The following is a 22198-nucleotide window of genomic DNA, read 5'->3' on the forward strand; positions in this document are numbered from 1 at the left end:
AGCATGAGCTCAGTAGCACAGAAGAGGCAGGATTTTTAACCTGTTGTACTTGCATAGGGGCTTTGGGATACTATACAAAATACACGTATTAAACTGAAGCTCGGCTTTCCGTGACTCTAATTTCCAAGTTTCTCCTCTTGTTAAATTTAGTGATTATTTTTTTACTTAAATCGCTTCTCTGCTAGTTACGGCATATCTCACTGTGCACAACTTTAGGAAACCTAATTCAAAAGGAGAGATGCCAAAACTGGAAGGTAGAAAACCTTGTCTGGGGTTTCCAGCATGCCTCTCGTGCTACAGCTGGAAGATAAAAGCTCTTTCAGAGCTGCTATACCAGACAAGTGATTCAAAGCATTTCAAAATGATTAAAGAAAACATGAAACTTCTGCCCAGTAATTAATACATGCTGCTCTTGTGTGCTTAATCTGAAATTGGTAAGTTTTTTATTTTTCAGGCTTCTGCTGCTGAATTCGTTCAGCTTGGAGTGAGTACTCCTGTGAATCTGCCGAGGTTTATTTCAGAACTCGATGTACAAACGTCAAGCCTGCACTGGTGTATGTGATCTGTCATTTCCAATTACTTTGTGCAGCAGGACTGTCTCGGGCACAGAATGTTTTAAATTCTCTCATATTGAATGAGCAGAAAAGAGCATCTGTGTTAGCAATTAAAATCTTCAGTTAGAAGTAGGAAATGAATTTTTAACCGGACAGAGAAACTTGTTTGGAAATTAAGGTGGTGGTTGCAAAAAAGCATCCATTTTGTGTTACTGCACTGTGCTTTTCTATCCTTTGTGCAGCTGGAGTGAAAAACAAGCACATTGAATCCCTTGTGGTGGATTTTTTTTATCAGTTGCTTAAAACGTTCACTCTTCTATCACTTGCTATATTCTCCAAGTCTACTCCTGAATTGTTTGACTTGTCAAACTCATCATCCTTCCCAGGCTTTTTCAAGCTTAACTGATCGTAGAATATGCTTTTTATTAACATCAAGGCAATAGAATCTGAGAGAATACTCCTGTTCAGTAGGGGAATAAAGTTTTGCTGCCAGGTTTTAAATATATATCCTCTTAAACATGCTTAGCAATCTGCTTATGTGAGCATCATGAGTTTTTAAAGTGGAATGATTTTTTTTTTTTTCTTTAGGATGAAAGTAGTTGAAGATCTGAATTGTGAGGGACAGATGAAATTAAGCCGCAGAAGCACTGATGGCAATCTACAAAGCTTTAATGTGTTAATGTAGTCTAGGCATTATACATATTTAGAAGCAGTCTAGATTGAATCCTGGAGAAAAAGCGGAGTTATTCATAGACTCCTGTCTTGATCGTATTTTCCTGTAAGTGATGGATGGTATGAAACAGTGGTTTGAAGGAGATGCTAAAAATCATTTTGCTGCTGTTAGAACTATATTGGATATTAATTGCCCCCAAGTTCAGTATTGGTTTAAAAAAATACAGGGGAGGGTGGTAGATGAAAGAATGACGTTTGCAAAATTTCCTAGCTGCGTGTAGGCCTTTTTTTTTTCTTTTTTTTTTTTTCCTTCATGAATTATGCAAGTTTTCAAGTTTGGTATATTGCTGTATTTAATATGTTTTAAATGACATTGCATCAGTTAATATGGTGAAGGAGAAGATCTGGGTAGACTGATAATTAATCTGCCATGGGGAACAGCAGCAGAGAAGCTATTGACATAGACTGAACAGTTTAGTTTATACAGACAGGGAGCATTTTAGCATCTGCTAAAAAGGTATTTTGATAGACCAGGACTGAGAAGCTTTTTGGAGCCACTGTCTCCATTCTAGCGTGTTGCCTTGACCCTGGCTGGAGCCTCTGGATGCCCTGCAATATAAAGTAAAAATTTACAGGCTGTCAATGGGCTTGAAAGAGAATAAAGAGTGAATGCATTGAATTTCTAGATGAAAAAGGGAGCCTTGTAGCATCCAGAAGAAAATAGGTTAGTATTAATTTTATTTTTATGCTTGAATATTGAACAGCTGTTGAACAGAAACTTCAGGAGACTACTCTGTTCCTGGCAATGGGGGGTGTGGGGTACAACTTCTTAAAGAAATTTTTACAATATTGGTGAAAGCAGAACGTTTTGCCTGTGTATTCATTTGTCTCACGTGCTACTAGAGGCACCGGGTTGCTACAGGCAGGGGCAACTCGCTGGCTGCACCGTCGTGGTAAATACAGCCATGGATACCAGGTCATGTCTTCGACTTCTACATCAGTCTGTCTTTCATGTAACATCTCCAGGTCAATATTGCCTTTCCAAAGCAGCAAGGTCATTCTAGATTATTTTTGGAGATGGCTGCCCTTCTGTGAAGTCTTCTCATCCTTGTTGGTGGCCTCAATTAATGTTTCCGGAGCTCATTGTTAAATTAGCTTTTTCTGTAATAATTCTGTGATGGTTTCTTATTCTACTTGTGCTTCAGCGGTAACTGTTCAGCTGTAATAATTAGGATGAAGTCTTTCTGGGTTGTTTGATCTATCATATATTTAAGTAACTGGGTCTGTGCATCTATAGCACACCTGCTGAAGTTTAAGATCAGCTCTATCAGTCCCCTGGTAAAACGCAGGTGGCTGTTAGACTGCAGAGGAGCTTTAGACTTTTTGTTTTATATTTCTGCTTTGTGTTAATTAAGACTTCGGCTAACTTTTAACTAGCAGCATCAGAAAAAACTCATTTCGGAAGGCTGTTCTGAACTCTGTTCAAACAAGGGGGTGTTTCAGTCCTGTGACCGTCCTGGCGCGGGCGGTTCTGTGCGGCCACCTCGCAGTTCATCAGGCGCTTCAGGGATCTGATGCACCATGGCTGGGTGGAAGGCGATCTTTGCAGCGAGCCTGTTAATTGCTTCTCCAGTGACCTAGTTCCCTTGCTGGAAACAGATGCGTAAGCCTTTCCTTCCTCCTCCGTATTTTATGGTCGTGGTGGAGTCTAGATTGGCACATCCAGAGCCACTTCCCCAGCAGGGTGGGGTTTTGGTTGTTGGGGTTTTTTTTCCCTGAAAGAACCAGTTTCTGTTTGGAAATTTCCACAAGCTCGGTGTATTTTGTGTCACTTCCCAGCGGATGTGAGGTGGGCTGTGTTTCGCGGGCTGTGCTCAAGCGTGCCTTTCTGTAGCTACTGTGGAAATGTCACATCACCATATTTTATTACCCTAATGTGGGAATTCATTTCTCCAAGCAGATGGCAAAAAGGTGGTTTGGTTAATTTGTACCTGCTTGAAATAAGTCACTAAATGTGCGTTAAACTACTCATTAGGCCAGAGCGTATTACTGATGGATAAATGATGATGTTGGATTACAAGCTCAAAACCACTGAGGAACTGGGCAGGTATTTGCAACTAAAACCCAGACAAAATGTTTAACTGACTTACAGCTGTTGGAGCCTGCAAATAGTCAGCCTTTACAAAGGAGAGTGGTGGCCATTTGTTAGGAGAAAAACTTGCTCCACAAAGAATTTTTGCTAATAAATTCAGCATTTCTCCTATAAAATCTCTCTTGTGCTGTTTGCTTGCAGACTTGGCTTGTAGGGCAGTAGACATCTGATGGTCACGAGATGGTACCAGGTGCATGCTGGCCTTTATTTACCCAGTTGGGCACAGGTACGTGCTGCACCCAGCCTAGTATTAGTCCTCTGTCATTGGAAAAAGATCTGCCATTGCAGTCAAAAACTGGTCTTTCAACCATGTCCTTCACAGAAGGTGAAACTATTTTTTTTCTTCTTGGAGAAATACACCTGGCAGAAGGGGTAAAATCACTTAATAATTAACTCACACTAATTACTAATTCTGTGAAACTTGAAACAAAATAGTGTTTGTTTTCTGCCCAACATTTTGGGCTATGTAAAGTGTGGCCTTTCATAAGCATGTGGTTTATCTCGTGCTTTAGTAGGTACCAGGTGCAGGTGTTAAATTCTGCCACTGGGTTCTCATTGCCTGAGGAGTGAATAATGCTCTGGGTGTCCTGACGGGAGGAGCTCCCGCACTTGCTGCAGCTGCAAATCTTCCTTTATCTTCCTGCTGTTCCCTCTTTGGCAGAGGGTCTCTGAGCATCGCCAAGCGGTATAAATCGAAGTGAAACTGGCCCGGTAGCCAGCTGAAGGCTGGGAAATGTTGCCATGCCCTCTCTGAGAGTATGTTGGAGTTGTGTAAGCAGTTTCTCGATGGCACGGGTTATATCTAATGGAACAAAAGGAAGCTGAGCTAACAAGAATAGCAAAAGGGAAACCAATATTTTTCGGTCATGTGTAAGAAGGACATGGGGATGTGGACCTGTTGCAGCGAGTCCAGAGGAGGGCCACGAAGATGATCAGAAGGCTGGAGCACCTCTCCTGTGAAGGCAGGCTGAAAGAGTTGGGCTTGTTCAGCCTGGAGAGGAGAAGGCTCTGGGGAGACCTTAGAGCAGCCTTCCAGTACCTAAAGGGAACCTACAAGAAAGCCCAAGAGGGACCTTTATACAAGGGCCTGTAGGGATAGAACAAGGGGCAATGGCTTTAAACTGAAAGAGGGTCGGTCTAGATGAGATGTGAGGAAGAAGTTCTTCACTCCAAGGGTGGTGAGGCACTGGAACAGGTTGCCCAGAGAGGTTGTGGATGCCCCATCCCTGGCAGTGTCCAAGGCCAGGTTGAATGGGGCTTTGAGCAACCTGGTCTGGTGGAAGGTGTCCCTGCCCATGGCAGGGGGGGTGGAACCAGATGATCTTTAAGGGCCCTTCCAACCCAAACCGTTCTATGATTCTGTTAACGAGGCTATCAAAGCTGATAACCTGATCTGCCCAAATCCAACTTGTTGAGAGTAGCTCTTGCTGCAGCCTCTAGCAGCGGGTCCCGGGCAGCTCAATGGTGAGCCCAAACAGCTTTCTCTGGGCTGGGGCATTCACAGGCTGCAGCTGGAGTGTGGGAGACCTTCCACCAACTGGGGACGTTCCTTTAGGTGTGAGGACCTCCGTAACCCCAGATACTGATATCGGGGAAGGGAGGGGAGTGGTGTTGGATATCCATCCATCTTCTCTTTGGCAAAGTGCTCCTTAAATTCAACAAAAGAAGTAGCATGACTTCCTGGTACTGTGAGGAAATATTCTCGACTCTGAGTGATCTGTTGCATTATGAGGTTTCCATTAGTGCCAACTAATTACGTGGACCATGTTGCATTTGAGTTGCAATTACATTGACCGATGTACAATAATTAGCTTTAATACATGTTTCCATGTGTAGGGGAGATTTAATTGCTTGCTGGTTTTTGACAAAGATATTGCTATTTTCCGTAATTGGGTTTCCCCTGTCTTCTGCAAGTGACTCTCGAGAACTAGCAACCACTTGAATAGGAAGGTACAGCCACCGCCAATTTCTTTGAGATGAATATGGCATTAGCATTCTCTCTGGCAGTTTCGCTAATGGCATTTTGTACATCTTGCTCACAAGCAAATACTTTGTCTTTGCATCCATCTAACAACATTAAGCCTTACAAGTGCGTTTCCTGTAACGCAGTGCTAGCTCCAGCTAAAATGGAAATGCTTTTGGATCAAACTCGTTGGTCTGCAGTAACTTACATTAATGGAGGTAGTCTACTTACACATCTTGATGGTTGCAGTTAACAAATTTTATATCAATCCACGTGTCTTTCTGTGGCGGAGTGATGGCATGGCAGCTCACAGCCCTGTCTGCCTCGGCTGTACGATGTAGTGGGAAGACTGCATCAATGTCTTCTCTTCTGAAGTATCAGGAACCCACCTGCTTTGTGTCATGCCTGGCAGCTCATGGTGTCCGCAATGCAAAGGACAGAAGTAACCGGTAGTTTTAGCTTTTCGTGTCTTTACTTGGTGTCTTCCAGGCACCATCATTTCTGAAGATGCAGTGACGTTAGGAAATAAGTCAAAACCACTCTTTTTGCATTATTAGTCAATGCTTATAATGGGTAGAATAGAAATGCTTATAATGCGTAGAACAGAAATGCTTGCAAGGCATAAAATAGAAATGCTTATATATGCATAGAATACTAAATGCTTACGTTTCTGCTTAAAATGTTTACTTTGAAAATTCTTTTTGTTTAAATTTTCAGTAAAGCTGCTAGCACAGAAATGCTATGAATCACTTTATCCTGTCTGTATATGCAGTTTCTTGCTGCAGTGCATATTGCTGAATGTGTTCAGCATAAACAGTATAATCAGCGAAACTATTGTTAATGCTTAATTGCTAACTGGATCTTTGCATGTTTGCAGATTTTTTTGGCAATGCCATTGCCAGTTGCTCAAAAGACAAACTTCCCACAAAGAAACCACTTGTGAGTAAATTATGCTTGCAGTGCTACATTTGTCAGTGGCAGACCTATCATTAATAGTACAAACTTTTAACTAAGATGCAACAATAAAGCCACAACAAATATTAAATACATACTAAATAACATGTTATAAAATTTCAGATAATGCTTTGAAGTGTATTGCTAATAAACCATTTTTACAGTGCTGTGATGAGTTCCATCTGTAGAGTGATTTAAGTGTCTTCATCTTAATAGCTCTTTTGCCTGTAGCAAGGTTATATGATCAGGATTAATGATGAGGTATAGTATCGTTGTCAGTCTCAACATATTTTTCTTGATATATTTTCATTAGATTAATGACCTCATTGTAGGATAGACATAACTTATCTATAAAGCAGTCGTTATGTTTGTATATAAATAGATTGATAAAGCTCTCCTCCCTCCATGGTTGTTCTCCTTCCTCTTTCAACTCTGCATTTCTTGTGCTCATCATCTTGCAAGTTGGCGAGCAGGGAACCAGGATAAACTGGTGCTGCGCGCGCTGACTTTCACTGTGGTCTGTATTTTCAAGTTATTGAAGTTTTCCTCTCTGTGTTCAGTGGAGAGTAAGATTTGATGTCAGCTCGTGCTGTCCTATTTGTGGAACTGAGCTGAGTGTCTGAACTATGAGGACTTTCATAAAGTCTAAAAGGCAACCTGTTGAGTGAATTTTCATCAAGTGGAGATTTCCTTTAGTTTATTGAGTGCTGGAGGCTTCATTCTGAATATATTTAGCTGATGTTAAATAGTTTATATTTTCTTGTATTTTTGGTAAAGATATTTTCATTTTGGTAAAAGCTCTTCCTCCAAAGAGGCAAAGCTATTCTAGTATCTTCTAGTGAAGCTAGAGTATCTTCTAGTGACCTGAGCATCTCTAATTTTTGCTGTTCTGGGATGTAGTGAAGAGTGCTCATTGCTTGCTGTGAATCAGCAGGAGTTAACATAAACCACTATCATCAGAGGGTTGAACTAAGATATTAAAACGTTCTACTGCCAGTTTAAAACTGGAAATACTATCTTTTTTCTGAAATCTGTGCAGCAAAACCAGATATTTAAAATAATGTAAAAATAGGTGAAAATAGTGCAATTTGTATTTAGATGAGCACTTCAGGAACTGCTGCTGCAAAATGAGTTCTTTCTTGCTTTAACAATAAAAGGTTTTCTAGGAAACCTAAAGAAAAATATTTCAGATCAGGAGGTACTATTTAATTGACTCATCTCTTCTTCTTCCCTGCTTCCTCTGTTAATGAGTTGCATGTTTCATGGTTTAGAATAGACGGTGTGGAGATGAGAGAGAGGGTCAGTGCTCGTTGTATAACTGGGTTGCTTGGGAACCTTCCTGTGTCAGCATTTTCTGTTCAGTTTAAGTATTTGTAACTTGTGTCTGTACTGTGGAGAATATCCTCTGCCTGGGTTTTAAGTTTTTGCCCCAGTGTCTTAAGACAACACTTTCTGTCATTTGAAAATGTGTGGTTTTGGAAGAAAAAAAAACCCATCAGTTTAGTCATAGACACCTCATTGGCTACAAGTCACACTTGGAAGGTTGAGGATGCTGATCTAGAATTAAGCACAGGAGAGTCCTTGGAATTGGTTTAATTTTCAGAATGATTGTGAAAGGGGTTTGGGTTGGCTTGGGTTTTCTTGCTTGCAAATAGAATTTTTGCATATGCAGATTGTTTTGGAGATACTTCATAATGAAGGAATTCTCAATTATATTGAACTTACTTAAATTTTGGACTGTTCATAAAGCTTCTTGAAGTTTGCTTTGCTTCTCCCCAGAATAGCTAACTTGATTGCATCCTTCCTGTTTGTTCCTTCTTACTTTGAAATCTTCCTTGCTATTAAGCTTGTGGTAGCAATGCTGCCTACCTTTGTGGGGGAGAGGAGGCATTGGGCTTGTTGATGTTTCACAGCAGTTTATTTAAAATAGAAAAATCAACTCCTACTTCTGCAGAGCAGAAGTTGCATTGGAAAAAGCAGGTAAACTACAAAACTGAGTTCTTTTAGCAACAGGAGCAGATGCATAAAGTGGTGGTGATTTAACCTATTTTTAAAAAGAAGAGAATATTTTCCTGCTGGTTCTGACTTGCTGTCCTAATACATTATACGTGTGTGTTTGTATGAATACATATTCATACATTATTTATTGACGCAGGAGAGGTTGGTAGGTTACGGTCCATTAGATTCAGTCTCAGAGTAGTGATCAAAGACCACACATCTATCGCAAATCATTCTCTTTTACATGAAGCACTGGGGGAGATGGAGGGAATTGTGGCCTCTTTTTTGCAGGAAAACAACTAAATAAGAGAACTGCCTTTATCCTGATTGTTTCATATTAATAGCTGTTTTTTCATAAATGGAATTCTATAAGAAGTAGTAGGTAAATCTTGGGATTCTGAGGATTTACATTGTGTAGCTTCTGTGAAAATGTCCCCGTCTTCCGAGGATATTGAATGCATCTTTACTGATTTACATGGGGCTACTCAAAGTATTCGGTGTAAGTATCGAGGTCTAATTTAACTCATCTGCCCTACTGACCAGGAGCTAGGAGGCCTTTGTCTGCAGCAGGTCTGGGCCAGTGCCTGCCTGGGTTTCAGCAGGAATACTGGTTATGTGGGTACAGCCGCCGACACCTCCATTCGCTGCTGGGATGGGGGAATTGCTTGCAGGCTTCAGGCAGTGACTGTCGTACAGGTACGCGGTAAAAATTTGCAATGCAGAAGTGAAATTGTGTTCTTCCTGAAGTCTGTAGCAAAACTCCTGTAGGTTAAATAAGATGCAAGAAGAGAATAGAAGAAGAAAATGTTGGGGTTGGGAGGTGGTGCAGAGAAAAGTCAGGAAGCAAAGATGCTTGGCTGAAGGTGTGCACATCTGCAGTCTGTGGTGGTAAAATTGGTCTGTTCCTGTAACCATCTCTCCACCAGTATCCCACAGCGTTTTGATTAACTTGCATGGCAAGTTGCAAGCCAATAAAAAGTCTACAATAAATGGAGCTGAAGAGTCAAAGATTAAAAAATGTGTGGTGATTTCCTTGAGGGTTTGGTCTGTAATGTGGCGGTTCTTAAAACAAACTGCCTGCTTGCTCTGGGGAAAAGGGCATTGCTGAGTGTGATCCTGCTCCCAGTGAAATGGTATTTTTGGCTGAAGGAGACAGTAGTTTTCTCCCCCCACTACTCACCTTTTTATAATATGTGACATTTTAAAAAGCAGAGGAGATTCAGTGCCAGGTTACCAATCCTGCGGTGACATGTGTGTGCTGGGTGATAATAGTGTGGTAGGTGCAAGGGTTTGGATGGGCGCAAATGTAATCCAAAAGCATTATGTGCAGCCAGGTCATGAGCTCAGCTAATCTGGGATGTTCAGAAGCATTTAGGGAGGAGAGTTAGTTAGGAGAATTTATTGACAGCAGCTGCTTGTATGCTGAAATAGTTTAAAGATGAAATTGTTGCTGTAGGGGCATCACAGTATCCTTGAGCACAAGAGTCTTTGCTTGATGGCTGCATGATGTTTAGTCTGACCTGGTAGCACTGAAGGTATTAAACCCTGCAATCCCAGCTGAATTGCAGCTCTAAAAGCCCCATCCCACATTTTTTTAATGTGAAAATTCAACTGGGACTATTGCTGGAGGGCCCGTAGCTAAAGTTAATCCAATCAAACTAAGAGCCCGGAGAGGAAATAGAAACCATCGTGAAGCCGCAGACCAAAATCAGTCTGTGCTTGTTAGGATCGAGGTTATTCCACTGCCAGTTATTTCCCTTGAAACACATCAAGTATCTGTTGTCCGTGTTTTTTGTTTAATGATACTGCTAGATGCTACAGTTGACTCGAGGGGTTTTTGCATGCGACTGATCCCAAGAAGAAAAGCAGAAAGATTATGTTGTCAAGAGCAGTTAAGTTTGGGTTGCAGAATAGAATTCTGTGGGTTGCTCAGCATTTAGAGGTTGAAGAAATTTGAGTGCCACTTCTTAAAGAATAGCGAGTATCCTGTTGTAACATTATAACTTGGTGTATTGCGACAGGAAGAACAGCTAAAATCTATCTTGAGAAGTGGAGCCAAAGAAGATCGTTAGAGACTCCCTCTGGATTAACATTGACTGTAAATACACATTTGGAGCTGAGCATTGTCTCTTTATAAATTCTTTTTTTTCCTGAATATATGGAACTGCAGTCAAGACTTCTTCAATCCCCTAATTATTGAGGTGGAAGTGGGGAGGAGTCTTTGTTACAAAGGCTAATGGAGAACAGAGTTTCATAAGGAAGAACGGTTGTGCATAGTCGGGATATTTTTGTAAGTTTGTGATTTCTGGGGTTTAAGAACTCTTTTTATTCCTGTGACTTAACTGGTCCAGCACTCGTTACAGTTGCTGCATAGAGAGAGAGGGTGTGATGGGAGGGACTGTGCAAATTTAATTGGGAAGCTACTCATCTTTCATAGCGAACCGAGGATTTTGCATGTAGGCAAAGAGCTGCCTCCTGCACATGAACTTTATCAAAAGCCCTTTCTGTCCAAATGGAAATTACGCAAGCCTCATCTTCTGAATCTATTGTGAATCTGAGGAGTTTGGAGTCATTTCATCTATTTCTTCTAGCCTGTGAGAAGCAATTCAGTGCAGCTGTGCCTCCATCTCCCTCCGAGGGATGGAGGTCGGAGCGTGGGAGGGCACGCGGCCTCCTCCGGGGAACCCCCAGGAGGGCTGCCGGCACGCTGCTGGGCGGCACTGCTCTCTGCACCGAGAAGAAACCATCAGTCCCCTCTTTGCAACGGTCTCCAGGACCCCCCGAGGGCAGCCGCTTGGGAGAGCAAAATCGAAACCCGCCTCATCCCAGCAGAAGTGGAGTGGTCCTGCTCCTGATCCCGAGGAGGTGGCGGGAGGCGGCTTAAGCAGACTCTGTGTTGTGCTCCCACAAAAGGGAGAAATAGGCTTGTGGTGGCATCTGTTCGCTGGTAGGGCAAGTCAGAAGAGGCTTGATGTCCAGAGACACACCAGCAGAAAATATTTGACACTGAGAGCTGCTTGCTCGCTTCCATTTTTTATGTTCCAGGATATCCAGATGAACTCCCCCCCCCCCCCCCTTTTTTTTTTTTTTTTTTCATGAAAGGCTGAGGCTCTTTTCTTTTTTCAGGATTGAATTACTGTATCTTGAGATTGAGCTAGGGAAGGGAAACTTGCTTTGGAAGAGAGTTTGAGAGTTTAATCGATCATTACGGCTTTTTTGTTAGGTTAAGTGTGAGTTAACCTAAATTCTAAAGCACAAACTGGAAAGATGTAGCCACCAGAATGTACGCAGAGCTTTTTTTGCCACAGTGCAAAAAGATACTTTATAAGCTTCCACTTTAAGCTGTTAGACAAACTGAATAGAGCCATTGTTGTAACATCTATCCTCCATTAAATGCTTCTAAATGTTGTAAAGCACAGTGATTTTTTTTTTTTCTTATTTCAATACAATTATTACCTCTTCACTAGCAAATGACATGAAAAAAGGAGTTTCTGTAGGGGATGCGTGGACACACTTCTGTAAGGCTGCCTCTCCTAAGGACAAACCACTTAAACTTGCTGAAGTCCCATTAGACTGGGATGAAATTAAATCAACTGCTCCAGGAAATGACATAAATATTCCATAAAAAGCCAACCAAATAAACAACTTTGATTGTAACAACTGGTTTTGATATCCAAGCACTGGAGCGGAGAGCGTGTCAGTAGAGATGCAGAATGGATGATACTTGGCCTTGAAGAGGCCACTGGGAACGCGTCTTCACAAAACAGTGGTGTGGGTCTGTCCCTGTTGCTGCTCTCCGAATCGTCCGTGTCCTGGAGTGGTACTCACAGCAGGTCAGGGTTCCGGCTGCATCTCCAGAAATGCTGAGCAGAGCAGAAGGGTTGTTGTAAGCCATTTCCATGTGTATACTCATCCTGTGGTGATTTTTGTCACGACACCCTGCTGGAGTTTAATTTGCAATGCAGTATAACCTCTAAGTATTTTTAAAACAAACAAACAAACGAAAAAACCCCAAAGCCATCCTGTTTAGTGGGACAACTTCTGCCTTCTCATTGTGCATTTGGTTAGTCCTGTCGGAATAACTTGCATTTCTTGAAGTTTTTCTTTTCCAGGTGACTTTCTTAGTTTATTAAGCATCCTATTTTCCACTGTACTTGCAATGCTTTCCTAGCTTTGGCAGATGTACTGGACGATGGGGACAATAATCCCCGTTAGTGAAAAACATTGAACAGAAACAGGAAAGTCCTGCAGGCAATGCTCTGTGCCCTTGATGCTTTAGCTGGTGCTCCCCTGGTAGCTGGTGATCTCCAGGAGTGGGTGCTTCCCTGGGCCCTTCTGCACCCTCCTGCTGGAGCAGCCACTCGTGCACAGCATCCGTCCTTGCCTTGCCTGTGAAAATGCTGCTTGTTCATCTAGTTTGATGCAACTCGGTGTTACAGCTCTTCGTCAAACAACACACACCACTGGGACTTGTTCCTGGTGGGGTGGAGTTGCCTTGTAGGCTTGTTTGTGTTTGGTTTAAAAAGTGTAGGTTTAAATCATGGATGAAATGCTGCCTACAAATATTAGAAGAACTGAGACCCTGATGCGTAAAATATTGGGGTAGAATGCTTGTAAAATGTGAATTAATTTTTCAAGCAGGAATAGGCGTAAAAAAAAGTCACAAAAACGAAGAATCTGGCACTACAGTAGAATTTTAATGTCTGGTATTTCCTGCTGTCTTTAAGAATGAAATCTGTTGTTTGCTCCAACTGGCAAAACTATTTAAACTTAGACGTGGCCTTCCCGAATAGAGCTGGAGAATAGACAGGCATGTGGGCTATCCCACAGCCAGGTCCCTGCATTTGATCTCTCATCCTGCATTGTGGCTCTGGTCCCCCTGAATAAGAAGTCTGAAGATTTTGCATTTATGTTTCTTACAAAGAAAAGCTGTTTTGACTGATCAAATTATAGTTTGGTTGCTAGAATTTTAAAGCTACAAATCCTGCCAAGCCTGTGTTAGGTTGTGTGTTGGACATGCCAGTCTATAATTACTGTAGGTATGCATCCCAGTTTTGTTGGAAGCAAAAAACTAAAGAATCTTAGAAATCAGCGGAACACAGGAGCCATGGACAAAAATATTTCGTCTCTCCCCGTGCAATAGTTCTTTGCACTTTACCGACCTGCGTCTCTTCCTGAAGAGGGGAGTCTTCTCTGAAAACCTTTTTTCTCTTCTCAGCAGTCGTCCTGACCTTTCCTTTCACTGGTAATTTTTTTTTTTTGTCTATTGAATGTTTAATAGTAATCGCCTCCTGTACTTAAAAATAAATAATTCACTGTCATAGCTATACAAAATAATTCATGGCCAAAGCAGTTTGCTATCAAGTAGCTTTCAGCATGCTTTTATATCACTTCTAATTTTGTTCTGCCCTCCTTTTTCATCAGCTCTTCTAAGGAGCTGAAAAGTAGGATAAAAAAGGTAAATTAAAAGGATATCTCTATCTTATACCTTATTACATGCCTATACGGATTTATGGGCTGTATTCTAAAAAAACAGAATTAAAGTTACTGTTGTGCCTTACGTAAAAGCTAGCTCAGCCTTTGTGGTGAACTTCAATAAAAACAGGATTTGTACGTTATCTTGGTCTCCCCAGTACCCAGCGCTGCTGCCTCTGAGTAATCTCTGGCGTGCTGAATATGGAAAAAATCTAGAAACAGAAGGTTTCCAAACACATTTGCCAGGGTTAATGCCAGAGTCTAAACATAAACTCTGCTGGGACAGACTGTTATTTGGAGAATGAAGTGCCAGACTGAGCTTGATTTGAAGGATTAAGAGAAGGAAAGGCAGCACCTCTCCCCAGAAATAGACGTCTTGTGGATCGGAGACCCCGCCGCCAGGCATTTGCTCTTCTGCCTTGACCCTGTTCCCCATTATCTACAGCTTGGACACCGTTACCTGGTGCGTATATTTTTGTGTACAGATTGTTAGAAAGCGATAGTTCAAAGTGGGGCCATGCACAGGCACTGCTTTATTTCAGCGTCAGTGGGACGGATGCTCCTGGTGCCTGTCCGCTTTGGTTTATGCAGCCAGGCTGTGTCTAAGCCAGGCTGCAAACCCCGGAGGTGGCTGTCGCTGAGGTCTCTGCTCTCTCTATTTGTTGTTCAAACCAGCACCTATGGAAAACTTTATGCTTTATGTTGCTGCTTAGCTTGTGTTTATCAATATTGAGGTTCGGGCACAACTAATGTATGATATGAGGTACTTTGAGGAAAAGTATTTCAGTGGTTTTTTTCCTAAGTGAACACTGTGAGAAAATGCTCATGAAAGCAGTTATAATCAAAGCTTCAAAATTTCCTGGCAAGTCTCTCTATTAAAGTTTTTAAGTGGCATTGCTTGTTATTGTCCATGTCATTCTCTTTAGAAATACTCAGTTGGTGAAGCAGCAAAATTTCACTGAAACCTTTAATTCTGTGATTGAGTAACTACCATACGTAACTCTTTCCTGGAGAACCATCTGTACAGAGCACCAGGGTTTGCTAAGCAAAAAAATGAAGCATTTTTAGCCATTTCCTCTAACTTAAAACAGATTTTATTTATTTCTCTGCTATAAGCAGCATTACTTCCTTAACCTCTGCTTTTTGCATAGTGAAAGAAAAAGCCAATGAAACTGTACCTTCAGAGTACGTATGTAAGAGTACAGTTGTGAATGGTTTATGCCAATAATAAACTGTAAACATTGGTGAACCAAAACTGTGGGGTTTTGGGCTTCCCAGAGAGTTGAGCTTTCACGGGAGCACTTAGCAGCAGTGCATGAGGGAACTGCTAATGCCTTTACTGCTGTGATGCTGGCGCTTGCAGCGCTGTCATTTGCAGAATCTGTGTATCTATCACTTACTGGAAGATAAGTCATGATTAACTGCAGAAATTACACAAAACTCACTAGCAATAGCCAAACAAAAACATGGTCTTGTGAAGCTGTTGGACCATGTCTTCAAAGTTCATCTGCTTGATAGGAACCGTGTAATTTTTAGGGCGAGGTGTGCGTACTCTCCAAAGTCCCGTGCCCACTCTTTTTAAATGGTGGCAGTGTTCAGACTAGAAGGGTTCTTCTATTTTTATTTGAAGGCTGCATGCGAGCAGGCACGCCAAATACTTGCCAGCTGTCCGAGTTGTAATTTGGAGCACACTTTGTATTGAATTCTTGTAGGCGTTGTAATGAGTTGGCAGCAGAAGTGCCTGCATCTCTGTCCGCTCCGTTAATGTCCGTGAAACCCTGTCGGGAAAGAAAACACCACTCCCGTCTTTCCCACCAAAATGTGCGTTGCCTATCAGGCTGCTTGATGGCAGGAAGAACATTATGATGTTCTAAATTGGGATTTTTTTAGTGGAAGCTCCTAGAGGGAACCTGGCAGGGAGGAGATGAAAAGCACAAAGTGAACTTTGGGCTTTCTGGGCAGCAAGAAAGTGTCAACAGGTCTTACACAGTCGGGTTCACTGAGCTGTGCTGCCTCTGTTGGCACCGGGGTAAAAGATTTTCCTCTTCTGTTCGTGTAAAAGGTCTCCCAGTGCATATGCTGAGAGCAAAACAGATAAACTCTTTTTTTCAGAATGAAGGAAACTCGTGCTGCTTTGGCTGCTCGATACTTACAGCCATTATTTCCCAATACATTAGGAAAGCAAAGGAGTCGGAGAGCTCAGCTACAAGCTGGCTCAGTGTTGTGCCTGGGTGATGGTGTCACGTCATTTGGTGAAAGAATTTAGTTGCAGAACATAGTTGCTAATGTGTACATAACTGCATGAGACAACTTTCAAGCATTTCTGATAAGCCAGTAAAAGGTAAAGTGATAGTGAAAAATCTCATTTTGATCCTAGGCTGTGTGTTTGCTTTCCATTAATTTCCAGGGAAAACACATCTGCTTGTGAAATCAGCAGAGGTGACGCTCTGCGCCAGCAGCCAGGCAGTTCCTCGGGTCTGGCGGAGAGGGGTGCTTTTGATGTTGCCCTCTCTCTTAAAAAAATGAGGGAAACCAAGCTTCAGGCTTTGCATTTTAGTTCATCTAATGTATGTTTGCAACAGAGACAGGTAAACAGGAGATGCAGATGATTTCTCGCATCTGGATTGGGGTAGTCGTGTGTGACACGCAGAACTTGTCCTGAAGCAGGTGATGATAGCAGGCTGGGTAAAAGGAGACATGGCTTTTTTGTTTTGTTAAACCTGCTTTGCTAAGCACAGGGTTGATGCTATTATTTAAGTTCTGTTACTATAAGCCACAGATATGCTAAGATACATAACCTCGTGATGCTAGATGCTTTGTCCTGCATTGTTGTGGTCTGCACAGCTTAAACGCTGTCTCTTTTTTTTTTTTTTATGATTCCCAAATCCAGCCTAGAATTAGGTTGGAAATCCTGTGTCTGTGGTTTGAAAAGCAGGTCTCTTTCTCTCAAAGACCCTCCAAAACTTTACTCCAGGTGTGTAGGTTTGATATCTGTTCACCATGCCATGAAAAGGGAAGCTGGAGGGGGAAATTCTGCCTTTTTTTTTTTTGCCTTAGCAGCCTTAAAGATGTACGTGCATAACGTTGAGCTGTAGAAATGGATTTCCAAAGTAGATATGTTCTGACTTTTTAGGGCTAAATAGACCATGAGTTATGTGGTTTATCCTCTCTCCAGTGGCATGATCAAAATTTAAATTACTGCCGCTGTACTGGATCAGTCCCTGCATTAAAGGAATTTGGCCTTAGATGCTGGCCTCCAGCAGAAAGCTGAGATCTGAGTAAGTGTTTCCAGACAGCCGTGTGGCTGGGGTGGCAGGGGCTTCAGCTGGGCGCTCCTGTCCCCTCTGTCCCCCATGGCACATACAGTGGGACATCCGTGCACTCAGTTCAATACCTGACTGAACATTATCCATCTACGTAGAAAGCGCGTGCTATGTTACTCTTTAAATGTGTTATCTTCCTTTTCGTTATGATTTGACTATTCATTGACTGCAGCTTAAATGTAAAATAGCTTCCCACCTTTAAGATAAAGGTTATAATGATTTAACCAGCAGGCAGGTACTGCAGGCTTTCTATCAGCAAAATTGTCTGAGGATATAAATCAGCATATCAGTCCATTAGAGATAGTGCTGCCAAAACCATGTGTACTTTATATATTAACACATTTTCACAATTACTATTTTCACACACGTATGCGAGAGAACTGCTGCCAGAGCAGAGAGGGAGTGGGGATTTATTTTCATTTAAAGTTTTGCCGCTCTCTGTCATCAGTATAAAATTCTTCTCTTTTTTAATAAGTCAGTAACAAATAGGAGCTGACATGATAATGTAATAGTTGCCAGCACTGATGATTAAATGTGACCTGTATGGAGACTGCAGGACTGGAGAAGCTGGTAACAGAGATACCGTGGAGGCTGTTTTTAAGGCTAAAAATGGTGTTAATCAGGGTATTTCACTTACATAAAAAAATGTAGCTTACTAATGTAAGTAATCGGTCAAATTACACTCTTCTGAACCTTTCAGATAACTTGTAGTCATTGCAGCTGAGGATTCAAATAGTTTGAATGCTTCGTGGGGAGTTTTGGGACAGGGAGAGTGAGGAAGGACATGTGCTCGCTCTCACTTTCTTCGTGTGAAGTCTGCTTTTTCTTCTTCGGGGCTGTGATCAGACGCCTCGTTACGAGGAAGTTACTAATGATCCAGAGGAACAAAACGATCCAATTGCTTGTTCTTGCCAGCCAGGCTGCACGGTGGGATGGAGTAGATGATATGTCTATGTCCACAAAGCAGCAAATGCTGCCTGCAGTCGTTTTAGATGGCTTTTTGTTTGCTCTGAATGATTAACCTACAGCGAGACCTTTCCTGACAGTCCACTCATCACATCTCACCAAACAGCACTGTAAAGAAAAAGGTGTATGGGGCTTCCCCCGTTCGGTTTGTTGTTGTATTTTTACTTTATGAAGACAAATAGTTGGAATGATGCATTTTACGTTGTTCTAAGAAGGTAATAATGTGTTGCTGAGCAGAAAAATGAGCAGCTCTAATGCCTGTGCCTGGCAGTGCACTCAGAGCACATACTTGTGCTAGCTCCTGTAAGTTAAATACAGTTGGCAGGTGCAGTTATTTTTGCCTGTAGGTCCCAGGATCGCTGTAAAACAGAACCGACAGTTCAGTTACGGCTTAAAGCTGCTGAACCTCAACCGGCTCGCTGGGGTTGTTCGGTGGGAGCTCCTCAGCCCCCCACCCGATCGCTGCAGGAGCCCGAGACGATGGCTGCGTGTGCCGCCCTGCTTCCCCTCCCAGCTGGTGTTTCCTCAGCGCTTCGATATGCTCTTAGAAAGGTACAGCTAACTGAAAAGCCATTTGAGCTGAATGTGGTAGCAGTGGCATCCACGAAAGTCAAGTCACAGGCATAACTAGTGCCGTCCAGAGTACCGCTAAGGAAGAAGAGACTGGGGGTGCTGTAAAAGCAGCGGTGCGGTGGGCTTTCCTTTCCTGCCTGAAGAGAGAGCCCAGCTCCCTGAAATAATATTGCAAGGCTCCTCCTCAGAGTCTTGTTACAGCCCTTAATGCTGCTGTCTTGAGACTTGCTCAGGCATTGCTTTCAAAGCCTAAATATGAGGGAGACTGATGAAATGGTTTCATCTTTTGCTTCATTAATCTGCATAGTAACAATATAATACTTGATAGCTTGGAAAGAGGCAGTGTAATGCCTCCATAAGCAGCAGCTAGATTTTGGAGTTATTGTTTGTGCCATTAGTGAGGGGTTTAATAGCTTAATCCATCTGGAAAGCAAGTAGATTTATTAGACTGTACAATAAATGGGCTCATAATTACAGCAGCAGTCCCTACTAACTGGTTTTCCTGATATGGCATAAAAGTATGATATACAAGTAATTTCATCTTCAAAGTTGTGTAGTGATATTCTGTACTAGACTTACTAGCAAAACAAAGGCACCTTTAGTCTCTTTGGTGTCTGAGAGCTTTTGCAGTGGCGGGGACTGGCCAGCTGGTCTGAATGCATACGGGCTGAGCGGTTGTGCAAAGAAACACAGATAAAGCCATCGTTTGCAGTGCAAGACAAGTGAACACCCTCCTAGCATCCTAGAAAAACAATTTTTTTTCTATCTAGTTTAGATCACAATTACTCTTTGAGCTATACTTGATTTTTTATTTTTTTTTAATACAGGCTGATGAATGCTTTTCAAAGTGTGCAGCATATGCAGGAGTTTAGAAAGACCACCAGTGCTCGTTGTGTAGGACCAACATAAACAGATCCTGTGTTTTCTGTTGACTACATCAACGTGCCTTCTTAAAGTTGTGCATCATACTATGGATGCGTAGAAAAGTCGAGGTTGCAGGGGATGTCTGGAGATCATTTAGCCCCACCTCCTGTTGAAAGCAGGGCTTAGACTAGGTTATCCAGGGCCTTGGTGAAGTCTTGAAGCAACTTCTCCACTGCAACGAAGCGTGCAAGTTTTTTCCATTTTTACAATGTTTTTTTTCTAATTTTAGATCATAAAACATTCCTGATCACATGATAGTCAAAGGCCCATGAGTCACTAAAATCCTGCTCTTGTGTGGGGAAATAGTTTGCTCTGACTTGTTTTAACTGTCTTGCGTGCAGAGAAATGTATGTCTGTCCAGAGGGCAGGAGAAGACGTCTGTCCCACAGGGGAGCGGGGTGAGGGTGGGGTGCAGTCACTCCCTGCGTGTCTCAAGGCAGCAGCTAAACCTGTTTGAAAACCTTGCCAGTTGTGTAGCTGCGTGGATACCAGCACTGAATGTGCCTGATGCTGAAATTAGATGCATATCTCAGTTTCTAAGAAGAAATGATAACATCAGTATCCATAGAAAAGTACTTCGACTTTTTGAGTTAACTATTATGTAGCCACAGACTTGGCTGATGCTTAATAATAGATGTGTTGATACCTGTACAGGTGTATTAGGCTAATTGGACTGGAAAACTGTAGGATAAGCTGCTGGGTACAGCTTCTTCACTTTATATTTTAGATCCTCTCTGTCTAATAATCCACAGATGGAGCCAACATGAGCAGATTGAGGATGCAGGTAAAACGTGTTTGAGAAATGCAGAGCTGTTGGGAAGTTAGATGATTCATAAATATCACATTTTAAGACAAAAGTAAGCTTTGGCAAAGGATCTGAAATTTTGATGTCATTACAATTATCAAAAAGAATTTTCCACAGTTACTGAAAACAATTCCCGAGTGTTTTTTCTATTATATAACATTGTAATGACTAGCCTAAATAGCATTTTGGTGTGTGTAATAAACAGGAAATGGGGGAAAATTCTATCTGAGGTTTGTGTGTAACTGAGTATAACTTTTAGGTCTGGGTATATATTGAAGTTCTAGTCTTGTTCCTTTCTTTTGTTAAATTGCATGGTGTATCTTTTCTTTAAATATTGAATTTAGTGTATCTCAGATTGGCAGTCGCTGTTCAGGGTTTTTTTTTTCTCTGTACTAAATAGCTTAGTCTGGCATAGAGACTTCAAAGTAAATAGGTAGCTTATCACTATTCAGCAGAAATCCCTGGTCTTAAGTAAAAATACTGTCTTTCTTCCTAGCGAGCAAACACAGAGCTAGTGTGTTAGACTATTGGGAGACCTCCGGGACTCAGTGGGCAACTTTTGATTATTGTTTAAACGCAGAGAATTTAAATGTGAATACTTTAACTTCATGCCAACCAATGTGTTCTTGGGAAATGTACTTTGTCATGTGGTTTCTTGAGTCCTTACTCGGTTATTTATTCAGGATGACGTCTAGTATTTTTAACCAGCTTAAAACCCTTTTTGTGCTCTTTGCTCATGCTAGTAGGGTGGTTGCAGAACCATGGAAGTTGGGCTCTTGCTGCACGTGATGCATCCTCCAGGGCTTTTAATTTGAGTTAAATGTGAGTCATCTCTGTTGCTTGGAGGATCATTGATCTGGTTTATTAAAAGCTGATCCATGCACTGTGAGCAAAAAAAAATAAAAATAAATGGCAGCACTGAAGTTGCCACAGGCAGCTTGTATCGCATACTTACCTGAAAGCGCAGTTTGTGTCTGTGTCACCCAGGTGAAACGGGCATAATGGTTAAAAATAAAAGCAAGCATGTGGCCAGCAGCAGTATTCCTGTCTGCATTCATCCTGCTGTCACTGTCACCGCAGTGTGTCCAGTAACCTGCACAGATGGGACCTTTGGGAGCTGTGAGAAAGCTTTAAGTAATTCTCACCTCTAGCCTGGGTAACATACATCAGCCCTTACGCAAACTGTTGTGTCCAGTGTCAGCACGTACCACTCTTTAATAGTCTGGCTTTTTTAACTCTGAATGCCAGGGAGACTTGAAAAACACCTGAGGATGTGGTTTTTTGGAAGGGCTCTGGGCAGCAGGACCATGTCGCTGCTTTGGCATCGTCCTCGCAGCAGAGCCTTCCCGTTCCACTTGAAATATGTTCAGGTCGTGGAAACACAGACCCTGCGAGGACCGGTGCAAGCACGAGGGAGGAGACGCTGTCTCCAGGCAGAAGGGCAGCAGCAGCGCTGCGGTCTCCCCCCTCTGCAGAAACTAAATCCCGCTTTCTGAAACAGGATCAGGATGGTAAGTCCGAGGATTGCTGCAGGTTAGCCTCTTCCACGCCAGTTGGTTTAAAATGAATTCACCACATCACGTTGATTAAGACTGGGAAAGCAGAAGTGCTTTTCGGAGTGCGTCCTCCCTTTCAGCCCTCCCGGGAGGCACAGACAGTGCTTCCCGTCCTGGGGAGCTGCATCTTCCCCCCCTAGAAAACACCCCAAGGTCTTCCTCTGCTGGAGAGTATTGCTTACAAGCACAACTGTACGCAAAAAGACTGCAGCATTGCCTGCTCGATTTACAAATGGCCTAAATCGACGGCTCTATCCAAGAGAGGAGCCTCCCGTGTTTGTCC

General features: G+C 42.3%; 1 protein-coding gene across 8 annotated transcripts in view; it reads left to right on the forward strand.

Annotated features, from left to right (window-relative positions):
* Positions 1 to 22198, forward strand: part of GLCE (glucuronic acid epimerase) — a 54415-nt gene that overhangs the window by 18308 nt on the left and 13909 nt on the right. The window contains exon 1 of one of the 8 annotated variants that reach the window (XM_075044681.1): positions 6226 to 6280. The exons of 5 other annotated variants lie outside the window; for them this stretch is intronic. In XM_075044681.1, the coding sequence (XP_074900782.1) occupies positions 6231 to 6280 (50 nt within the window). In that variant the 5' untranslated portion in view covers positions 6226 to 6230. Of the gene's footprint in view, positions 1 to 6225; positions 6281 to 13462; positions 13539 to 14121; positions 14232 to 22198 lie in introns of those variants that run through there. 2 more of the 8 variants (XM_075044686.1, XM_075044689.1) reach the window with 2 other exon arrangements.

Source organism: Buteo buteo, chromosome 13, assembly GCF_964188355.1.
Source record: "Buteo buteo chromosome 13, bButBut1.hap1.1, whole genome shotgun sequence".
In the NCBI taxonomy this organism is placed as follows: Eukaryota; Metazoa; Chordata; class Aves; order Accipitriformes; family Accipitridae; genus Buteo; species Buteo buteo.